The sequence below is a fragment of the Podarcis vaucheri genome (assembly GCF_965113315.1).
Source record: "Podarcis vaucheri genome assembly, chromosome: 12".
Taxonomy (NCBI): Eukaryota; Metazoa; Chordata; class Lepidosauria; order Squamata; family Lacertidae; genus Podarcis; species Podarcis vaucheri.
This window is the reverse complement of record NC_138750.1, coordinates 15,520,140-15,542,930: the sequence shown is the minus strand read 5'-3', so window position 1 is coordinate 15,542,930 and position 22,791 is coordinate 15,520,140. Positions and strand designations below refer to the sequence as shown.

General features: G+C 44.5%; 1 protein-coding gene across 1 annotated transcript; it reads right to left on the bottom strand.

Moving 5' to 3' along the window:
• Positions 1–5,810: 5,810 nt before the first annotated feature.
• CLEC3B (C-type lectin domain family 3 member B) lies at positions 5,811–16,983 on the bottom strand. The gene is made up of 3 exons (XM_082193145.1): positions 16,776–16,983; positions 10,307–10,405; positions 5,811–6,611 (listed from the first exon to the last, which is right to left on the bottom strand). Exons 1-3 carry the CDS (start codon positions 16,870–16,872, stop codon positions 6,211–6,213), a joined length of 597 nt encoding a protein of 198 aa, XP_082049271.1. The 5' UTR covers positions 16,873–16,983; the 3' UTR covers positions 5,811–6,210.
• Positions 16,984–22,791: the final 5,808 nt, after the last annotated feature.

Below are 22,791 nucleotides of genomic sequence, written 5' to 3'. Positions count from 1 at the left end.
CCGCTTTGCTCCTTTAAAGAAGCAGGCTCTCTGTCCCTCTCTCCTCCCCACTCAGCGGCTCTTCTCCTGCTTTGCTGTTTCAAAGCGAGCCACGAAGGAGGGAAGGAAGGGGAACCATGGATCCTCTGCTCATGACTGCAGCAGATCCCCCCGCCACCCATAGGCATTTGCTCCATAACACGCACAGACATTTCCCCTTACTTTCTAGGAGGAAAAAGGTGAGTGTTATGGTGCAAAAAATACGGTACCTCAAGCATTAAAAAAATATAATGGGCTGTCCTGGCTCACAATCTGAGCATCACAACTGAGTAAGCCCTATTCCATCGAACCACCAGCCGCACTTCTAACGGAGGTGGCAAATCAAGCAGGGCCTCATCCAAAGACCTTAGCGAGCAGGCAAGGTCATGCGGAAGAAGGCAGTTCTTTAAATATCCTAGTCCCAAATGAAATAGAGCTTTAAAGATAAAAAGCATAATAATAATAATTTTATTATCTCTACCCCGCCCATCTGGCTGGGTTTCCCCAGCCACTCTGGGCGGCTTTCAGCAGAACATTAAAAACAGAATAAAAACACCACAGGGCTGCCTTCAGATGTCTTCTAACAGTCAGGTGGTTGTTTATTTCCTTGACATCTGAAGGGAGGGCGTCCCACAGGGTGGGCACCACCACCGAGACGGCCCTCTGCCTGGTTCCCTGTAACCTCATTAACATAGACCTAGGAGCTGCTTTAAGATGGTTACCAGAGCCAGTGCTGAGCAGATGGGATTCATTTGTTTCTGATAATTGCCGCCTTCACAATTTTAAATAAAGCCAGGATTCTAGACATCAAAGCAAATACCACAGAATTCCGGACTGGGCTCAGACATCTCTCACAAAGGACCAGCACTATCCCCCTGTTGTTATGTCTTTTCTTTGCCTGTGTTGCTTTTGGAAATGGAGACAGAAGCTTCTGAGGGGCAGCTCCAGATGTTCTTTTTATGGTGCGTTCCTGATTATTTGCGCTGATAATAGTATTTGTGGGCTTGTATGCAATCTTGCTTTCAGTATTGTTTGCACCTGTTAACGTTTTGGGAAGGACCGACTGCAGTCGATGCATGTCCCTGCTGAAATCCTGTAACTTCTTCTACCATAAATTTTCTGGGGGGTTTTTTGTCCCACTTTTGTCATACTATAGCACAAGGGTGCCCTTCCAGATGGCAATGACATGACAATGTCGGAGGAGCACAACAGAATAATTAATAAAGCTGAATAATGTGTACAGTGGTACCTTGGTTCTTGAATATCTCCGTTGACAAACGTTTCGGGATGCGAACGCCAAAAACCCTGAAGTAAATGCTTCCTGTATTATTTATGCAAATTGATTTTCTCTGGAGTTAAAGATCTGACTGGGACAAACCTTGTTATGTTGAGCTCGTTTGTTACACAATTTGTATACGGTGTCTGTTTGATAATGTGTGGTTTGCTATGCCTAATAAAGGATCTTGATTGTTAAATACTTCCGTTTTCGAATGCGCCTCAGAAGTCAAACGGCTTCCACTGCCTCTTTTTCAATTTTCTCAATGGCATTTGCAGCCAGCTCTTTGTGCATTGGTTTTCGAACGTTTCGGAACTCGAACGGTCTTTCGGAACGGATTACGTCTGAGAACCGAGGTACCACTGTAATCCCATAAAGGTAAAGATAAAGGGACCCCTGACCATTAGGTCCAGTCGTGACCGACTCTGGGGTTGCGGCGCTCATCTCGGTTTATTGGCCAAGGGAGCCGGCGTACAGCTTCCAGGTCATGTGGCCAGCATGACTAAGCCGCTTCTGGTGAACCAGAGCAGCGCATGGAAATGCCGTTTACCTTCCCGCCGGAGCGGTACCTATTTATCTACTTGCACTTTGACGTGCTTTCGAACTGCTAGGTTGGCAGGAGCTGGGACCAAGCAACAGGAGCTCACCCCGTTGCGGGGATTCGAACAGTTGACCTTCTGATTGGCAAGTCCTAGACTCTGTGGTTTAACCCACAGCGCCACATGTAATCCCATAACGAATGCACTATTTTTGCACCCATCACATATCTGAAAGGCTGTCGTGGAAGATGGAGCAAGCTTGTTTTCTGCTGCTCCAGACAGGGGTCAACAAACTTTTTTCAGCAGGGGGCCGGTCCACTGTCCCTCAGACCTTGTGGGGGGCCGGACTATATTTTTTTGGGGGGGGATGAACGAATTCCTATGCCCCACAAATATCCCAGAGATGCATTTTAAATAAAAGCACACATTCTACTCATGTAAAAACACACTGATTCCCAGACCGTCTGCAGGCCAGATTTGGAAGGCGATTGGGCCAGATCTGGCCCCCGGGCCTTAGTTTGCCTCCCCATGCTTCAGAGATTAGGACCCAAAGCAGTGTTTCAAATTACAAGAAATGAGATTCTAACTAAGGACTAGGAGGGACTTTCTGACAGTAAGAGCTGTTCATCAGATTACCTTGGAAGGTGATGGACTCTCCTTCATTGGAGAGAAATGCAAAACAGAAAAAGAAAAGGGTGTTTGCAAGAGTAAGTTGCTGGGATAATATTATGACAGATTACTGAAGCATAGTTGCTGATTTTAGTGTATTTTTGGTCTCTGTGGAAGCTGCCCAGAGTGGCTGGGGAAACTCAGCCAGATGGGCGGGGTACAAATAATAAATTATTATTATTATTATTATTATTATTATTATTATTATTATTATTATTAGATGCTCCCCATCACAGACCTCCAAGTAGTTTAATAAAAGCACAAATGCTCTCAGGTTTTTCCATGTACTTTTCAATTTCAGAACTCAGCCCATTAATAAAAACGAAAAAAAGTTGTGAAAATAGCAAATCTTCAAGTATGTTTATTTGAAATCTAGGCCAGCCTTGAGTTTTTGGAGTCAAAGAGGTTGATGGTAAAACAATATTTTACAGCCCATATTTTTAGGGTGTATTGAAGTGAAGTGGAATGTTTTCCACAGTTCGCTGGGTGGAAATTGCTTTGGTGGTTGTTCAGATGGGGCTCATATACTTTGTCACCAAATATTTTTCTTGCACAGTTCTAAATGTGCTTTAATTTGCTCCCAGAGTTGTCGTCATCGCTATGGTACAAGTTACTAGAGAGAGGGCCTTTGCCAAGTTACATAACTGACATATGTAAGCACAAATTTTCAGCGACAGATTCATGAACAGCGATTTATAAATCAATGACTTTTGACACAACAGATTCTGTGATGTATATATAGATAGCTCATACATTTAAAAAACCCCAATTTGCTGAAATAGGTCCAGATTTTGTGAAATCCCAATATGTAAAAGAAAATTAAACAAATTTGACCACATTTGTGCATATATATTTCTGCATGCACGTTTTGTAAATTCATGACCTTGCCTCTCTTTCTTCCTCCTCACCGGTGACCCCAGTCTAAGTTACACTGACATCCAGCTGGAACCAATGGAAAATTACTGTATTTTTTGCTCTATAAGACTCACTTTTTCCCTCCTAAAAAGTAAGGGGAAATGTGTGTGTGTCTTATGGAGCGAATGCAGGCTGTGCAGCTATCACAGAAGCCAGAACAGCAAGAGGGATTGCTGCTTTCACTGCGCAGCGATCCCTCTTGCTGTTCTGGCTTCTGAGATTCAGAATAATTTTTTTATTGTTTTCCTCCTCCAAAAACTAGGTGCATCTTGTGTTCTGGTGCGTCTTATAGAGCGAAAAATACAGTATTTAATTCAGGGGTTGCCAGTCTGGTGCCCTGAGGCACCATGGCATCTGTGAGTGCTTTCAGTGGTGCCCTTGAACAGGTGCCTCAGACTTAGCTTTCATTTTTAAGGGAAAAAAGTCTCTAGAAAGAAAATTATGGGGCGAAATGTGCAGGTACCTTCTCAAAGTGTTTTCTGTGAAATGAATTGGTGTGGATACTTGGCTCTCTTTTCCTGCTGCTTTCAGACAGCTGCAGCTGATACACTGTGCAACAACCAGGACCAGCCGGGCACAGCTGATTTATCAAGCCTAAGCCTAAGCTTGCTGGAGGCATCGCTCTCATTTTCATAGCAGCCATTTTGTGATGGGTGCCCTCAGAACTCTGTCAAAATATGTGAATAGTGTCTAGGATGCTGTCAGAAAGTAAAACGGAAAAGGGTTGTTGCCTAAATGTGAAAGCAAGCTTACAGGGCTTAAATCAGTGTTTTCAACCTTTTCTGGTCCATGACCAACTACAGTGGTACCTCGGGTTACAGATGCTTCAGGTTACAGACGCTTCAGGTTACAGACTCCTCTAACCCAGAAATAGTACCTTGGGTTAAGAACTTTGCTTCAGGATGAGAACAGAAATCGCGCTCTGGGGGCGCGGTGGGAGGCCCCATTAGCTAAAGTGGTACCTCAGGTTAAGAACCGTTTCAGGTTAAGAACGGAATTAAGTTTCAGGTTAAGAACAGAATTGAGAATTAAGTTCAGAAGAAGAAGAAGAAGAAGAAGAAGAAGAAGAAGAAGAAGAAGAAGAAGAAGAAGAAGTAGTAGTAGTAGTAGTGGTGTTTGGATTTGATATCCCGCTTTATCACTACCCGAAGGAGTCTCAAAGCGGCTAACATTCCTCCTTTCCCTTCCTCCCCCACAACAAACACTCTGTGAGGTGAGTGGGGCTGAGAGACTTCAGAGAAGTGTGACTAGCCCAAAGTCACCCAGCAGCTGCATGTGGAGGAGCGGGGAATCGAACCCGGTTCACCAGATTACGAGACTACTACTCTTAACCACTACACCACACTGGTACAGGTACCGCTGTACATTCTTCCTGCAGCACCCCTTTAGGGCTCAGGAGCCCAGTTATGTCACCCCTTGCCTGCAGAGCTGGCAGTCTCACGCCCGTTTTCGAACACCCTCCCTTGTGGAGTATTCTCTCAGCCTCCTCTCCTCTCCCCTCTCCTCCTCTCTTCTCCCCTGGTCTCTGAGCTGCCCCCCACCACCGCCCCAGAGAGAGGTGCCCCCTCACACTGCTCCACAGGGGCCTGGGAAGCAACCCCTTGGCCAGGCACCATTCGCCTGGGGAGCTTGTAGCCAGGGCTGCTGCAACAAACAGCTGTGCAAGTCTTTGGGAGGCAGAGATGCAAGAGGGCATTGGAGGGAGGGAAGATTTTAATGATTAATGCTTTATTGTGTTTTTATATGTGTTGGAAGCCACCCAGCTAGATGGGCAGGGTACAAATATACTACTACGGTGGTACCTCGGGTTACATACGCTTCAGGTTACAGACTCTGCTAACCTAGAAATAGTACCTCGGGTTAAGAACTTTGCTTCAGGATGAGAACAGAAATTGTGCGGCGGCAGCGGGAGGCCCCATTAGCTAAAGTGGTGCTTCAGGTTAAGAACAGTTTCAGGTTAAGAACGGACCTCTGGAACGAATTAAGTACTTAACCTGAGGTACCACCGTACTACTAATACCTTTTGAAATTCCTTCCTTATATTTTCAGCCAATTGTGCCTAGAAGGAAGTTACTGTAGCTTGGAGATAGAGAGAGAGAGAACACACTTTGCCCCGTCAACATATGCAAGATGTCCTTTTTTTAAATAAAAAAATTATCTTTATTTTTCTGCACAACAGAGTGAAAGCTCTCGATAGCACCTCCCCTCCCTTCCTCTTTACACTAGCATTAGGCTGAGACAACTCTACTGAACTCTTATTTCAGTGGAACAAAAGGTGTGTGATGGATTTATTTGGGTTAATTTGGCCCTAAGGAGCTGTAACGTTTAATGAAAGGCAGCTGTGCTAAAGCACTTTCGGTTTGGCGTCCCCCCAAAGATGATAATAAGGACAATTCTGCAAAAACTGCTTTAATTTGGTGCAATCAGCAGGAAGGAAAAAGGGTCGGCAGGAAGAGTACATGCAACAACCAACTAATGAGTCTTAAGGATCGTATTATTTTGGCAAAGTTGAAACGCCGCCCGACTAATGAAGTCATCCTATTAGGCTTTGGTTGTAAAAAATATAGATATCTATAACTCATGCCTCAGTGAGAAAAACGTAGCTGCTACTGAGCGGAATGTAGTTTTTAGCCGATTAAAATGCAGCACAGATGTAACTCGTTCTGCCCAAGCCGTGTGTTTATCTGCCAAGAGTATATGAGGGTATGTATGAGTTGCATATTTTTGTGCAGCTCTGCTCCTGGGGCCAAGTGGAACGCCTTGACCCCCTTGTCCACAGCGGGAGTCCCACCGTTAAACTATCATGAACTGGCACACATAAGGCAACTTATCTCTGCACCTCTTGTCAAACCACTTGCCAGTGGCGACCCCCGACAACGTGGCGCAGTTTTCCAGTTTCCCACCATCAGGCTGAGTGGTGATCTCTGTTTCCCAGTTCTTGAAGCCGATGTTGGTACTTGTCATGTCCACCCATCTCCCTTCGGCGGCCATGTCGTTGATGCCGAGCCAGATTTCCGACTGGGCCCCGATGCTCTTCCTCATGTAGTCGTACAGAGCGTCGTTTTCGTCTCCCGTCTGAGGGGTGCTGAGGGTGCCGCCTTGAGAGATGCAATCTTCGCTGGCTTCGTGATAGGTCTTGGCGTTGGGGAAAGCCAGGAAACACTTCAGGTTGACCTTGGTGCCTTTCAGACAAACTAGCGAGAGACAAAAAGGGGAGGAGGTGGTGCGGGGAGACAGTGGAGTCAGAAAAGGAACCATGCGCTTTGGAGTGCAATGCAGTGGTACCTTGGTTCCTGAATGGCTTAGGTAAAGGTAAAGGGACCCCTGACCGTTAAGTGCAGTCGTGACTGACTCTGGGGTTGCAGCGCTCATCTCGCTTTACTGGCCGAGGGAGCCGGCGTACAGCTTCCGGGTCATGTGGCCAGCATGACTAAGCCACTCCTGGCGAACCAGAGCAGCGCACGGAAACGCCGTTTACCTTCCCACAGGAGCGGTACCTATTTATCTACTTGAACTTTGACATGCTTTCGAACTGCTAGGTTGGCAGGAGCAAGAACCGAGCAACGGGAGCTCACCCCATCACGGGGATTCGAACCGCCGACCTTCTGATCGGCAAGTCCTGGGCTCTGTGGTTTAACCCACAGCGCCACCCGCGTCCCCCCGAATGGCTTGGCTCCCAAACAAATCAGCTCCCAAACCCGGAAGTAAGTGTTCCAGTTTGCAATGTTTTTTGGAAGCCAAACGTCTGTTTTGGCTGTCGCCGTTGTTTCTGGGGCCAATCAGCTAAACAGAAGCCATCAACACCCCCCCCCCCCGGTTTACTATCCCTAGTACTGTACTTCAAGACTCCCATAAAAGTGCCTGGCTTAAAACCGTCTATCAAAAACTTCACTCTTGTGGCCTATCCCCGCAACACCTACTCACTATGGGCCCCACTAAAGCAAACAATCTAATTGGTCAACGTCTAAAAGATATTGAGCATCAGAATAACCTGTCCACTGTAAGGAAATTCTGCCCTTGGTATGTTCAGTTTCCACATCTCTATTTTGATTCTCTGGCCCCATATCTGCCCAAACTTATTATTCCAAAATACAGACGTGCTTTTACACTTTCAAGACTGGATGTTTGGCCATCTGCAGTACTTGAGGGTAGATTCCAAAAGATCCTGCCTGAGAAACGTCTTTGCCTCTGTGGAGATGGCAGCACTGAAACAGCGGCACACGTCCTCCTGTCCTATACTCTCTACAAAGACCTGAGGAATGAGATCGTCACCCCACTCATACTAACCATCCCAGGGCGCTGAACCACTGCCACAATGTCTTTTCTTCTATCACATCAAAATGAGCAGACAACAGCAAAGGTTGCTAGATTCATAGCAGGGGCAAGGACCACTAACTGACTGCTGATTCAGGACTTTAAATTGTGCTTTTATTTCAGATTTCCTTTTCTGCGTATACTGTAATGTTTTAATGTTGCTATGGCCATTGGCTAATGCGACTAAAGTTTTATCTATCTCTCTCTCAACCAGAAGCCACACCTTGGCTTGCAAACATTTCGGAAGTTGGACGGACTTCCAGAACGGATTGCGTTCACGAACCAAGGTACCACTGTACTAGCTCTGTTCGGTGTATCTGCAAGGAAAGCATTTCTTACTCTTTCCATTTGAGCAGGGTTTCCCAAAAACTTGGGTCTCCAGTTGTTTTTGAACTACAATTCCCATCATCCCAGTCTTGCTAGCTAGGGATGATGGCGGTTGTAGTCCAAAAACAACAAAATTTGAGAAACACTGCATTAGACTTAAAAAAGGATGCTGAGAGCAGTGGCGGACCTACATTTTTGGGGTGTGGAGCCCTGAAGCTTGAACTGTTCTGCGGGTCTCTTCGCAGCCAGCGATGAGGGGCAACTGCTGCCATCTTCTTCAACGGGGTTGTTCCACAACAGATCACTAAACCTTTATGATATCTGTTCTACTGACTCTCGAACTCTGGGATTGTTGACAACAAAAAAGTAACTCAACTCAAATAGCGACTCAAATAGGGTCTACTAGACCTTAAGCAATGTCGCTTCTGGGACCGCCCTAGAATGAGGGGCTTACGACTCATTCGTTTCAAAGTAGATCTGCCCATGGATGAGAGTCTTGGAATCACAGCTGTCCTTGTGAATGGTAGTCAGTGCCAGTTAGCTCTCCAAGTTTTGGGGAGGCCTTGGAGAAGAGTCCTTCAGCTGGCCACCTTTTCTGAATGGGTCCTTCTCCTCCACACTGCTGCTACTGCCCTATTCCTTTGGACCTAAACCACACAACCAGGCAGAGGGAGAAGATGAGGTGCCTCAAAGGTTGCGCCTCCTTGGTCTTCTCATTCCTCAGTCACTCAGCAGGGAGAGGAACAGGAATCAACATGAATGTGACAGAGTCAGAGGGATCTAGGGACCGGCCATGGTCTATCTGAAGAGGTGCAGTCCTCAGCATGTGCCATATGATGTTAGTGACCCCTGCTGCAGTACAGAGGGGGTGAAAACATTAATAATAATAATAATAATAATAATAATAATAATAATAATAATAATAATAATAATTTACTTATACCCCACCCATCTGGCTGGGCCTCCCCAACCACTCTGGGCGGCTTCCAACAGGATATTAAACACAGAATAAAACTTCAAACATTAAAAACTTCACTAAACAGGGCTGCCTTCAGATGTCTTCTGAAAGTCAGATAGTTGTTTATTTCCTTGACACCTGGAGGGAGGCCGTTCCACAGGATGGGCGCCACTACCGAGAAGGCCCTCTGTCTGGTTCTCTGTAGCTTCACTTCTCGCAGTGAGGGAACCGCCAGAAGGCCCTCAGAACTGGACCTCAGTGTCCGGCCTGAACAATGGAGGTGGTGACACTCCCTTAGGTATACTGGGCTGAGGCCATTTTGGGCTTTAAAGGTCAGCACCAACACTTAGAATTGTGCTCGGAAACGTACTGGGAGCCAATGAAGGTCTTTCAGGACCGGTGTTATATGGTCTCAGTGGCCACTCTCAGTCACCAGTCTAGCTGCAACATTCTGGATTAATTGTAGTTTTCGGGTCACCTTCAAAGGTAGCCCCACATAGAGCGCATTGCAGTAGTCCAAGCAGGAGATAACTAGAGCATGCACCACTCTGGCAAGACAGTCCGCAGGCAGGTAAGGTCTCAACCTGTGTACCAGGTGGAGCAGGTAAACAGCTGCCCTGGGACAATGTGGATCATTTGAGCCTGCTCCCTGGTCAATAAAGAATGGAGGACACAGCATATCACACATGTTTAGAGCACTGATTGAGAGGAAATGCAATGCAAGCTGCAAAATTGCCTTCAGCTGTTTGCATATGTCACTTCGAAAAATGCTATTCACTTCGCTCCTAGAGCGAGGATAACAACATTAAGCATTTGTCTACAAAAGCTCTTGTGCTTTTTCTGCGCTTGCAAGCTGGTTTCAGAGCTTGGATGCCTGACCGGCAGAGGCTGACATTAGGGAAGTGGACAGACAGAGTCTTTTAAAATGCTGGAGTGATTTTGTTTTCTAACCACTCTCCCTTTCCATCTCTGCAACCAGGCAGGGTGTGAGAATGCAGCAACAGAACAAATCAGTACATCTGAGCTTTATGGGAAACTAGTTAGTGCTATGGGAAACTATGGTGCTTCGTATGGGAAACTATGGTGCTTCGTATCGTAGTTTAAAATCCAGATTTATTGATCCCAAACAACCTATGGTTACTGAACAGTTAATGTTAATGTACTGGAAATACAAACAAGCCACATTTTAGCTAACACATCACGGCTTAATGTTATGTCATAAATAGCCTTATTTCACAAAGTGAGGCCATTTTGTGGCGTATGAAAAATTATGGCCATTGGGTTTTGTACCTGTTTGAAGTGCTTGCTTTTCCTTTAGCAGAGCCACCTCCTGGGAGATATTCTCTAGCTGCTCCTTCAGGTCTTCAAACATTTTGAGGCTTACAACATCTGCAGAGCAAACGAAGAGATTGATGATCATATCTGCCTATACAGAATGAATGCAATCGCATTTATGAATGGAACCAGAACTTCCTCCCTCATTGGCAATATAACAAAGAGTACAATGAACAAAGAAGAAAGCAGCGTATTATGCAGCGTTTGTTATAGAGAGAGTTCACAATAGATGGAATCAGCAATTCGTAACAGGTCCATGCAGTAAAATGTCCCACCTTTGCTGCGTATCACTTCCATGGAAGTTGGTTAGAAACTGGTATTCCTAGCAACTTTTCAACATTCCCTACTCTTTCTTTCCTTTCCTATTACTTTATATGCTTTCCCTCTTTTATATCAATATGCTTTATATTTGTAGCACAATGCCCTTATTTTAATATGTTCTGTTTCAATCATGCGGGTGGCACTGTGGTATAAACCACTGAGCCTGTTGGACTTGAGGATCAGAAGGTTGGCGGTTCGAATCCATAAGACGAGGTGAGCTCCCGTTGCTCTCTCAGCTCCTGCCAACCTCGCAGTTTGAAAGCACGCCAGTGCAAGTAGATAAATAGGTACCGCTGTGGCAGGAAGGTAAACGGCGTTTCTGTGCGCTCTGGCTTCGGTCACAATGTTCCGTTGCACCAGAAGCAATTTAGTCATGCTGGCCACTTGACCCGGAAAGCTGTCTGTGGACAAACACGGGCTCCCTTGGCCTGAAAGTGAGATTAGCGACGCAACCCCAGAGTCACCTTTGACTGGACTTAACCATCCAGGGGTCCTTTACCCTTTTTTACCTTCAGTAATGCTACATTAAGGGACGCGGGTGGCGCTGTGGTCTAAACCACTACTGAGCCTAGGGCTTGCCGATCAGAAGGTCGGCAGTTCGAATCCCTGCGACGGGGTGAACTCCCGTTGTTCGGTCCCTGCTCCTGCCCACCTAGCAGTTCGAAAGCACGTCAAAGTGCAAGTAGATAAGTAGGTACCACTACGGCGGGAAGGTAAACAGCGTTTCCATGCACTGCTCTGGTTCGCCAGAAGCAGCTTAGTCATGCTAGCCACATGACCCGGAAGCTGTACGCCGGCTCCCTCGGCCAATAAAGCGAGATGAGCACCGCAACCCCAGAGTCGTCCACGACTGGACCTAATGGTCAGGGGTCCCTTTACCTTTACCTAATGCTGCATTATGTTTTGTTGTTGTTGTTGGCATCTGTCTGTGCCTCCAGGGTGAAGTCAAACTGCTGGAGAATTACAGCACCTGCTTTGGAGGCAGAGACCAGAAATTTGTAACTGCTGCCTCCTGGGTAGTTTCTACTGCATTCATAGAATCATAGAATCATAGAGTTGGAAGAGACCACAAGGGCCATCGAGTCCAACCCCCTGCCAAGCAGGAAACACCATCAGAGCACTCCTGACATATGGTTGTCACGCCTCTGCTTAAAGACCTCCAAAGTAGGAGACTCCACCACACTCCTTGGCAGCAAATTCCACTGTCAAACAGCTCTTACTGTCAGGAAGTTCTTCCTAATGTTTAGGTGGAATCTTCTTTCTTGTAGTTTGGATCCATTGCTCCGTGTCCGCTTCTCTGGAGCAGCAGAAAACAACCTTTCTCCCTCCTCTATGTGACATCATTTTATATATTTGAACATGGCTACCATATCACCCCTTAACCTCCTCTTCTCCAGGCTAAACATGCCCAGCTCCCTTAACCGTTCCTCATAAGGCATCGTTTCCAGGCCTTTGACCATTTTGGTTGCCCTCCTGTGGACACGTTCCAGTTTGTCAGTGTCCTTCTTGAATTGTGGTGCCCAGAACTGGACACAGTACTCCAGGTGAGGTCTGACCAGAGCAGAATACAGTGGCACTATTACTTCCCTTGATCTAGATGCTATACTCCTATTGATGCAGCCCAGAATTGCATTGGCTTTTTTAGCATTATCAGCACTGAAGTGACCTTCCTGGGGTGCAAGCCTGGGCAGTGTGTGTGGATCTCCTGGGCTGTCCAGATAATCAGACCTCTTGGTCTCACTGATGTGGACCAAAGGAAACAGAGTGATATGTTTGGCACCAGCTTGGCTGCAGGAGTTGTCCAAGGGAGGCATAGAAGATGCCATCCAACTATCTTAGGGACTCCACTTCAGAATTGTGTTTACTCCTTCGCCTTTTCTTCTCCCGAAGATTTCCCACAAGGCAGCGGGTATGCTTTGTTCAATTACCGTATTTTTCGCTCTATAACACGCACCTGACCATAACACGCACATAGTTTATAGAGGAGGAAAACAAGAAAAAAAAATTCTGAATGAAACAGTGGATGTATCATTTTGGTGCTTCATGCTGTGGCCACAGACATGTGATTTGACGGTGAGTTTGGTGTAGGCCAATGCAAAAATTCTGAGAATCCATGTGGATCTGTGCTTTGTAACCACAGCAACTGAAAACAGCTTTTACAACTTTGTAAACAAAGCAACCGAAAACAGAAGAGGGTGGGCAATAAGACCCTGAGGCAGAATGCAGGAAAACAGCAGCCTCCTCTCTGCAGCGCGCGATCTGATTTTTGCCTGATTTTTGCCTCTGCACTCGGGCCAGTCGGCTCCAGGGACCACACATTCACTCAATAACACGCACAGACATTTCCCCTTCCTTTTCAGGAGAAAAAATGTGAGTGTTATAGAGAGAAAAATACGGTAAGTCCAGTGGTACCTCGGTTTTCGAACGTAATCCATTCTGGAAGTCCGTTCAAGTTCCGAAACGTTCAGAAACTGAAAGGGGAAGCCTCAATATGGAAAACTCAGAACGGAAACCATGTTTCCTGTTCGACTTCCCAGGCGCGTTCAAAAACTGAGGCACTTGCTTCCAGGTTTTTGGTGTTCGAGTTCCGAAATGTTCGACTATGGAAGCGTTCGAAAACCAAGGTACCACTGTATTCTACATCATGGTTCCTGCAAGACAACTGACCATTCCAAATAAATAAGGCCTGTGTAAAACAGTGGTCAGGAACTTGTAGGGTAACCGGCCTCATAGAACCCGCATGCTTGATTCTAATTAACACATGAAGGGGTTAATGCCATAGAGTAAGCTGACCTGCCAGGCTTAGCCTAGGTCACTTCCCCTCACCTCAGAAGGAAATGGGCAACCAAAGCTTTTGTTGTACTCAGTCTACATGTGGATTTGGTGTGTGAGGAGGTCTGAGCTGGTTGCTTCCGCTCAGCCGCATGGCTTTAACCAGCCTCTCTCGTTTCAGGCAAGAACGGAATATGAAACTAGTGTTTTTGTATACCTGTAGTTTAGGAACTTCTGCTATTTTGTAACCAAGCAACATTTTATTGCCTGTGTGTCTTTTCTGACTGCTGTATGGAAAAAACACAGGAATCTGAGCTTTGAAGAGTCTTGTAAGTAAAGCATTTTATGGCTTACTAAATGTGAAGTCTATCTGTGTGCTAGGGAAGTGGGATACTTTGGAAAGAACCATTAAAAGGGACAATTTTGGGGTTCACTGGAAATGCAGGCTTTACAGCCTATATTTCCATGCCTTCCTTTGCTGCATGTATTGCAATGTTAAATTTCTTCAGGAGTTCTTCTCACCAAAGACTATGTGCTCCAAACTTGGGTCTTGGATTCCAGGATTCCAACAGAACTTTCCAAGCTGGCCTCATCCTTTTAAAATTATTTTTACACTGCCTTTTGGCTCTTAAAAAAAAGGTTGCCTGAGGCGGTTTGTGCATGTGTGAACAACATCTGAATAGTTAATCCATGCAACATAAGAGCATGTGGAGAAATGTTGTTGTGGCAGGATGTTCCACAGACCCTGAAATATAAAAACCAAAGAAGCCCAAATATCTAAATGTGGTTATAAAAAGTACTGGGGGAACAGTTTCTGTATATGGTTCACATGGAACCTAAAATTTCCTCAAACTTGATAACCTTATTTTTATAATCATAGGCATCTATCAAATGTCAATTATCACCTGTTAAAAAGCAAGAATTACAAGTGGGTCTTAAAAATAGAAAAGCAAAGAATGAGATGTGGATGCTTTAAGTCATTGCTCAATTAACTTTAATGGGTTCCATTAACTTTAAATTTGTCATTATTAGTTTGGCTCCTCTTATCAAAACACATGTTTATCACATTATTATTATTATTATTATTATTATTATTATTATTATTATTATTATTATTTCTGTTGGGAGGCACCCAGAGTGAGAGTGGCTGGGGAAACCCAGCCAGATGGACAAGGTATTAATAATAATAATAATGATAATAATAATAATAATAATAATAATAATAATAATAATAATAAATGTCTACATTGCGGTGCCGTAGCCTAGCCATCATTCATCGCAATATTATCTGTTTTAAATCACACCCTGCTTGTCCCCAGTATGTGTGCAACTGTTCTAGCTACCAGCCTTAGGTGCAGCAATAAAACTGCTAGCACATTTGCAAAGCTAAGCAGGGTCTGGTCTGGTTTCAAATTGGATGGGAGACCGGGTGCTGAGATTCCTGCATTGCAGGGGGTTGGACGAGATGACCCTTGGGGACCCCTTCCGACTCTACCATTCTATGATTCTATGAATGCGACATGATCCTCGCCCTTCTTTCTTGTGGTTCTTCATTTTTAACCTGGACTTGGACCAGACCGCTTTTCAAAATAGACGACTACTCTCTGCAAAGCAGGTCACATGACCCCTCTAGTTAGTAATGCGATTTGCACATATTGTGCATGAGCTTATTTAAACACACACTAGTTGTGATCTGAAGGCTCTGCCACAAAACCAGAAAAAAAAATCTGCCTTGATCTCTTCCAGTCTGCCATGCAATACTGCAAAACCCAATTTAGATTACTGTCATATACAGTCATACCTGGAAGGTATGGGGCAACTCAGTTAGATGGTCAGGGTACAAATATTATTATTATTATTAATATTATTATTATTATTATTTTCAGTGGTTCCCAACTAGTGGTCCCGAGGACCCCAGGGGGTCTGCAAAACCCATTCACATAACAAAGAGTACCATAGATATATTGAAATTTTCAAAAGTAGGGGGCCCGTGGCTTGGCTTTTGAAAAAACAGGGGGTCTGTCAAAAAAAGGTTATTTATTTATGCCACTACTGCAGCCCGTGTTCTGTTAGCCCCAAAATGAAAATCGAGCAAAGTCCCAACTAAAAAAAATGACAACTTAAACTGATGGAATACGCTACAGCTTGCAGATTTAACATAAGAATAAGAGAACAAGAAGAGCATATGTTCAAAGAAGATTGGAAATGTTTACTGAATATATGGGTGAAACGCTGGTAGCATTAAGATAAATTCAACAGTGTAAATAAGTTTTGATGGATGTAACAACGGATTACCGAATGGTTTAGTTCATGTAGAACATGTATGGTATGCAAAATGAACCATGGAAAGAGAAGCAGGGAAGTCATTGATGTAAGGTGGTTTAAAAGATTATTTTGAAATGTGAATTAGAAATATTTAATAAAAATTATAGTAAAAAAAAAGAAAATAAAAACAGGGGGTCTGCAGTACTTAGCTAATTGGAAACCGCTGGGCTAGATAGCATGGATAAGGGAAAAGGGGTGATAATAAGTGTTACTGTTTCTTGACCTTTTAATAAACCCTGTTTGGAGAGTCATTTCAACACAGGAAAGGATGAAATAGACAGCAGGGCGCAGGTGACACCCATTTACACATGCAGCTTTTGCTAAACTATACAAACTCAGTGGGAGAAACACCGTTGAATGCTTGTGTGTGTGTGTGTGTGTATCTATCTATCTCTATCTATCTCTATCTATCTATCTATCATCTATCTATCTGTGTGTGTGTGTGTGTCTATCTATCTATCATCTATCTATCTATCTATCTATCTATCTATCATCTATCTATCTATCTATCATCTATCTATCTATCTATCTATCTATCTATCTATCTATCTATCTATCATCTATCTATCTTCTATCTATCTATCTATCATCTATCATCTATCTATCTATCTATCTATCTATCATCTATCTATCTATCATCTATCTATCTATCTATCTATCTATCTATCTATCATCTATCATCTATCTATCTATCTATCTATCTATCTATCTATCTATCATCTATCTCTATCATCTATCATCTATCTATCTATCTATCTATCATCTATCTATCTATCTATCATCTATCTATCTATCTATCTATCTATCTATCATCTATCAATCTATCTATCTATCTATCTATCTATCTATCTATCTATCTATCTATCTATCTATCTATCATCTATCTATCTATCTATCTATCTATCTATCTATCTATCTATCATCTATCTCTATCATCTATCTATCTATCTATCTATCTATCTATCTATCTATCTATCTATTGGGAAATTCCTTCTGGTTCTCTTACCTTTCTCTGGCTTCTTCTTGGGTCTGATGTTCTGCTGAGTTGTCAGCTGTACCACAGAAAAGAGGCACACCAGAAGGCAAACACCTCGTAGCTCCATCGTAGTCTGGCTGCTGTTCTCAAAGGGAGTGGAGGAGCTGAAGTGAATTTGAGCTGCCCTGAGTCGAGCTTCTTAACATGGGCTTTAACCAAAAATGTCTGGCCAAGAAATAAGTTCCAGATTATTCGGTAAGCAACGCAGTGACTGGAGCTTATTTTTACAGATTGTTGGGAGAGATCCAGTATCCTAAGAGCTTTCGGACTCTCCCATAATCACAGAGGGGAGTAGAATGGGATGGCTCTTTTTTAAGGTCTTGTACAAACTTGCAGATGAAATAAGAATGAAAATGTTCATTTCCAATGGATTTATTCGGGCTCCGAAAGTGTGCGGCCAACTTTTTTCCTGAACGAGTCTGTGCCTAACAGCCAAGGTTGCCAACTTTTGAGTCTGCCATGCTGCTGGTTTTCAGTAACCAACTTCGATGATTTTTCAAAGAGGATTGGACAAATTCGTGGAGGGCAAAGCTATCAGTGGCTACTAGTCATGCCTCCATGCAGTAATGTTTCTAGATATTAGGAGAGAGGGCTCAGGTCTTGGTTCCCAAAGGCATCTTTTTGGCCACTGTGAGAACAAAGATGCTGCACTAGATTGGCCATTGGCCCAATCTCGCAAACTCTTCTTACATTCTTAAAAGATAAAGGGACCCCTGACCATTAGGTCCAGTCATCGCCAACTCTCGGGTTGCGGCGCTCATCTCTCTTTATTGGCCGAGGGAGCTGGCGTACAGCTTCCAGGTGATGTGGCCAGCATGACTAAGCCACTTCTGGTGAACCAGAGCAGCGCACGGAAATGCCGTTTACCTTCCCACCGGAGTGGTACCTATTTATCTACTTGCACTTTGATGTGCTTTCGAACTGCTAGGTTGGCAGGAGCAGGGACCGAGCAACGGGAGCTCACCCCGTCGTGGGGATTTGAACCGCCGACCTTCTGATCGGCAAGTCCTAGGCTCTGTGGTTTAACCCACAGCGCCACCCGTGTCCCTTCTTACATTCTTAGGTGCTTTTAATATCACCCGGGCTATACGGAAATTCAGAGACACATTAGCAGTGTTCAGCTTCACGTGGTGCAGTGTTTCTCCTGCTGACTTCTGTAATCTGTTGGTAAAGGCACAACAGGAAGCTGAGCCACGTTTTTTTCCTTGTAAGCTGGAAAGCCTACTAATGGTTGAATTGGAAATTCAAAAGGTGTAAGGTGAAAAAAGGTAAAGAACCCCTGGACGATTAAGTCTAGTCAAAGGCGACTATGGGGTTGCGGTGCTCATCTCACTTTCAGGCCGAGGGAGCCAGTGTTGGTCCACAGACAGCTTTCCAGATCATGTGGCCAGCATGACTAAACTGCTTCTGGTACAACAGAACACCAAGGCGGAAACCAGAGCGCACGGAAAATGCCGTTTACCTTCCCACCACAGTGGTACCTAGTTATCTATTTGCACTGGCATGCTTTCAAACTGCTAGGTTGTCAAGAGCTGGGACAGGGCAATGGGAGCTCACCCCGTTGAAGGATTCGAACCGCCAACCTTCTGATCAGCAAACCCAAGAGGCTCAGTGGTTTAGACCACAGCGCCACCCTTTGAAAAAGGTGTAACAGCATGGAGATAAACTGGTGGGCATCATTTTGAGGCACACAACTCTACCTGTCACAGAGTAGTTAAAGGCAGGGGAACACTGCCATCGTGCTAGTAATCAAAGCCCTCACCTAGGAACTGAACCTACTTGGAGCAAGATTTTGCTGTTGGGCAATTTAGAGATGGCCCCTAAAGGCAGCCCCTAAAGAGTTGTTCGACAGTGCAACGGTCTTTCATGGGAGGTTACAGACTCTCCTTCCTTGGAGGTTTTTAAGCAGAGGTTGGATGGTCATCTGTCATGGATGCTGTAGTTGAGATTCCTGCATCCCTGGGAACTGGACTAGATGACTGTTGGGTCCCTCCCAGCTCTACAATTCTATAAGCAACCAGTTACATTTGTCACAATGCTTTTTGATGGCCAATGTATCCCTACAGCAATTTATAGGAACCAATGCAATCCAATGGCCACTTAGTGGCATTAATGTTATTATTAAAGATTTTCTTGATTTACAAGTGTGCAATGTCTCTCTCTTGTATTTTTCCCATGTAACATTTTTTCAAATCAGTTTCAGTTGTTGAGACATTAGGAAGAAAAGGGGAAAAGAGGTGTGGGGGGGAGGTGGGGTTGGGTGGCGATGTTTCTATTTTACTTAATGTATGTAGGGTTTGGTGTCAGCGTTGCTTGTGCAGGTTCTTTGCTGTTCGCTTGTGTTCCTTTGGTGGTGAGAGAGGTTGGGGTTGGCCTAGGCTGTGGTTGTTTGTTTGTGATTGGCTATGGTGATCTTTGTTTTCGTGTGTGAGTGTGGTGGGTGGGTGGGTGTTTTGGATCAGGTTAGCCATATTGATTTGTATGCTGTTGGTGGATTATTGTCATTGTCTTGTTGGGCTGTGTATGCGATAAAGGGGAGCCATACCGGGGTGAAGGTGTCTTCTTCTATTTGTCCCCATATCAGTTTCAGTTTATTGGTTAATTTTTCTAGTAGGGCTGTTTCCCATACTATTTGGTACCATTGGTCCATGCTTACTCCTGACACGTCTCTCCAGTGTCTGGCTATGATGCTTCTGGCTGCTGAAAGTAGGTGGGTTATGAGTTCTTTGTGGTGCAAGTGGGCATTATTGTCTTGGAAGATGTTTAGTAAGGTCAATTCTGGGGTGATTTCTAATACTTGCTTGGTTATTTTACTTATTTCTCGTATTTAGTGGCATTCTTTTTAGCAGGTCCCGAGTTGGAGCGCCTCACACTTCAGTATCCCAGGAAGCTCTGCAGATGCAGCCAGCAGGTAAAAAAGCACAGAATTGTCCCTAACACTACAGTGAATGGACACAGATCTCCATGTGGAAAATGGAATGGAGAGATGATGAATGGCTGGATATTTCAGGTCATGGAACAAGACAGATAGAACACCCAGTTGGAAGGAAAAACAAACAGTGACATCACTAACAATTCTGGGAAGACAGTGGAACCTCGGTTTTCAAGTGTCTCAGAAGCCGAACGCCAAAAACCTGGAAGTAATTGCACAGCTTCCGAGGCATGTTTCTCTACTTTTTCAGTGGATTTTGCTGAGCAGCCATTGATCCTCAGTTTTTGAACGTTTCGTAAGTTGAATGGTCTTCCAGAACGGATTGCGTTCAAAAACCGAGGTTCTATTGCAGTTCTAGGAAACAAGCAGGTATTGCAAAGTGGTTCAGTAGATGGGCACTAAAGAATAACTGTTGGAAGAAAGGAAAAGAAGCCGCAGAAAGGAAATAGAAGCAAGTTATGAGACAAGTCTTTTCAATTCCCATTTTGGACACAGCCAAATTCCATATCTGCAACAAATAAACACGATAACTTTGGTTGATTAGGAATTGCAATTCTTAAGGGCTGCATTATTAAGTTTAAATCTTATCTCTTAAAATGGAGATTCTATCCATACTCAATAGCTGGTTTATATATACAAGGATGATATCAAACTGACAGCTTTAAACTTCTGCTTACCTGCATTTATCCGTAGGAAGTAACATGTGAACCAGAAGCAAGCACTTACCTGGTTATAAAAGATTGCCCAAATCTGAATATTAATCTCTTGGTGACCTGAAATGCTAACTGAGTTATATTTAATTAGGTACAACTTGTCTCCTGCCTCCCATGAATATGCATGGATCTGGTGGCACTGCTGTTTGTGTAAACCAGTCTTGATATTCCACCTGGGAGTTATGATGGCCCCACAGGAGGAAAATTCTAAGGATTGGTTCATGTTACCCTCCTAATGGGGAGAAAATGAACTGAAAGAGCTTGGAATATGTGATTTGGGACACACTAACTAGCTACCTTGAAAATTGTGCAAAAATGAACAAGAGCAAAGATTTTGAAAGAATAAACAACCAACTGCTGCTCTTAAACAAGTTTTTTTTGTGTGTGGTGTTGATCTGCATTTCATCTCCCACTGTTTTGGGAAGAATGCTTCTACAGCTGACACAAAAATATTTCACAACCACCAGATAGGCTATTTCTTATACTCTCTTAAGCTCCGAGGAGCTGCTGAAATCCTTGGTTTATTCCACGAGGCTTTTAGAGCAAAAGCAATTTAATGTTTCTGGGACAAACACTCTTTGCTCCACAGATGTTTCCTTTTATTGCTCCACTGGACACATGACAATGAAAACGTGGCGATAAGTGTGCAGCAACACATGGAAATTTCCACCAGCCGCAATGGCAACAGCTGCCATGGCAAAAGCCTGTTCAAGAATCAGACAGGAATTCCGGTTGGGTGTGCAGGCTGTTGCCTGTCTGGAGCAACGTCTTCATGTATTTCTGTGCCAAGCAATGCAACTTGCCAACAAAGTGGGCACACCTCTCCTGGCAGTGCAGAACAGACAGTTCACCTCTGAGCCATTTAGCTTTGAGTGCAGTTCTTTAAACCGGAGCAAAAATCATTCTGATGTCTTTTCCTGGGCCTGCGAGTCCCCTCTCCCATCATCAGTCCTTTGTCATTTATCAGTTCTTTTGGGACAGGAGCAAACTGACTTTTGCCGTTTCACAAATCCACACTGGATCATTGTATTGTGTCAGTTCAATCGGCAGAGAAATGTATTAATCTAGGCAGAGGGGAACTGTTTACAATGTTTATTGACTTGAAAGAGGCTTTCGATTCCGTTTCAAGAAAGATACGGTGGGATTAAACTAGGATAGACATCCACAGACCAAAGTTTTCTTATTCGTGACTTGTATACTCAAACAACTGGTAAAGATGGGGCTGAGATCAAAGGCTTAGCCTGGTTGTCAAGAGCTTGGGAAGCACTGCTGAAAAGGTTCCCCACCCCAACCAAGATGTATGGGGCAAGGCAGAGATGCTAGGTGTTTTGGCCAGGCTAGAATGGGCCCTTGAACTCTGACATTGCTGCTTGCTTCCCTAGGTGGAATATAGCAAAGGACATCTACCTCCACCCCCATCATTCTGCCCAGACATTGAAGTCCAGCGCCGAGGGCCTTCTGGCTGTTCCCTCGCTGCGAGAAGCCAAGTTACAGGGAACCAGGCAGAGGGCCTTCTCGGTAGTGGCACCCTCCCTGTGGAACGCCCTCCCACCAGATGTCAAAGAGAAAAACAACTACCAGACTTTTAGAAGACATCTGAAGGCAGCCCTGTTTAGGGAAGCTTTTAATGTTTAACAGATTATTGTATTTTAATATTCTGTTGGAAGACCCCCAGAGTGGCTGGGGAATCCAAGCCAGATGGGCGGGGTATAAATAATAAATTGTTGTTGTTGTTGTTGTTAACGCGTAAAGAAGCATTAATTGCTTTGCCCCCTTTTGTTTCTGGTCCTTCCCACTGCCAGCATTTGGCCCTGTGAATAAAGAAAGCAACCCCTGGAAAGTTTCCTCTCGCCCCTAGGGTAAGTGAATACAACCACATAGCGGTCAACTTTCAGAAAATAAGGGATCAGCACCCTCAAAAATAAGGGATCAGCAGCCTCACCTATTCTGGGGACAGTTTACGGGATATCTAACAATCCAGGATAGCAGCGGGAAGCAGCGGGAAGCAGCGCTGGAATAAGGGAATTTCCCGCAAAAAAAAGGGAAGGTTGACAGCTATGCAACCATTTTACAATCCATTGCTTGCTTTTACATTTCTATCAAGGCGTAGATTAGGGCTAGGCAATATCTGGTTTCCAGCACCAGATAATCATTGCAATATGCCAATATATCACAATATCCGAAATAAGGATGGAGCTATGCAGAGACACTGGCTGGCTTCATGGTTTTTCCTGCATCCTGATTTTTCTAGTGCCTGCTTTTGTGATTTGCTGCCCCTTGCATGAGGCAGAGGAGAGTTGAGCTGGCAGAGTTAACAGGGGCTGCAGGAAGTGAGAGAAGC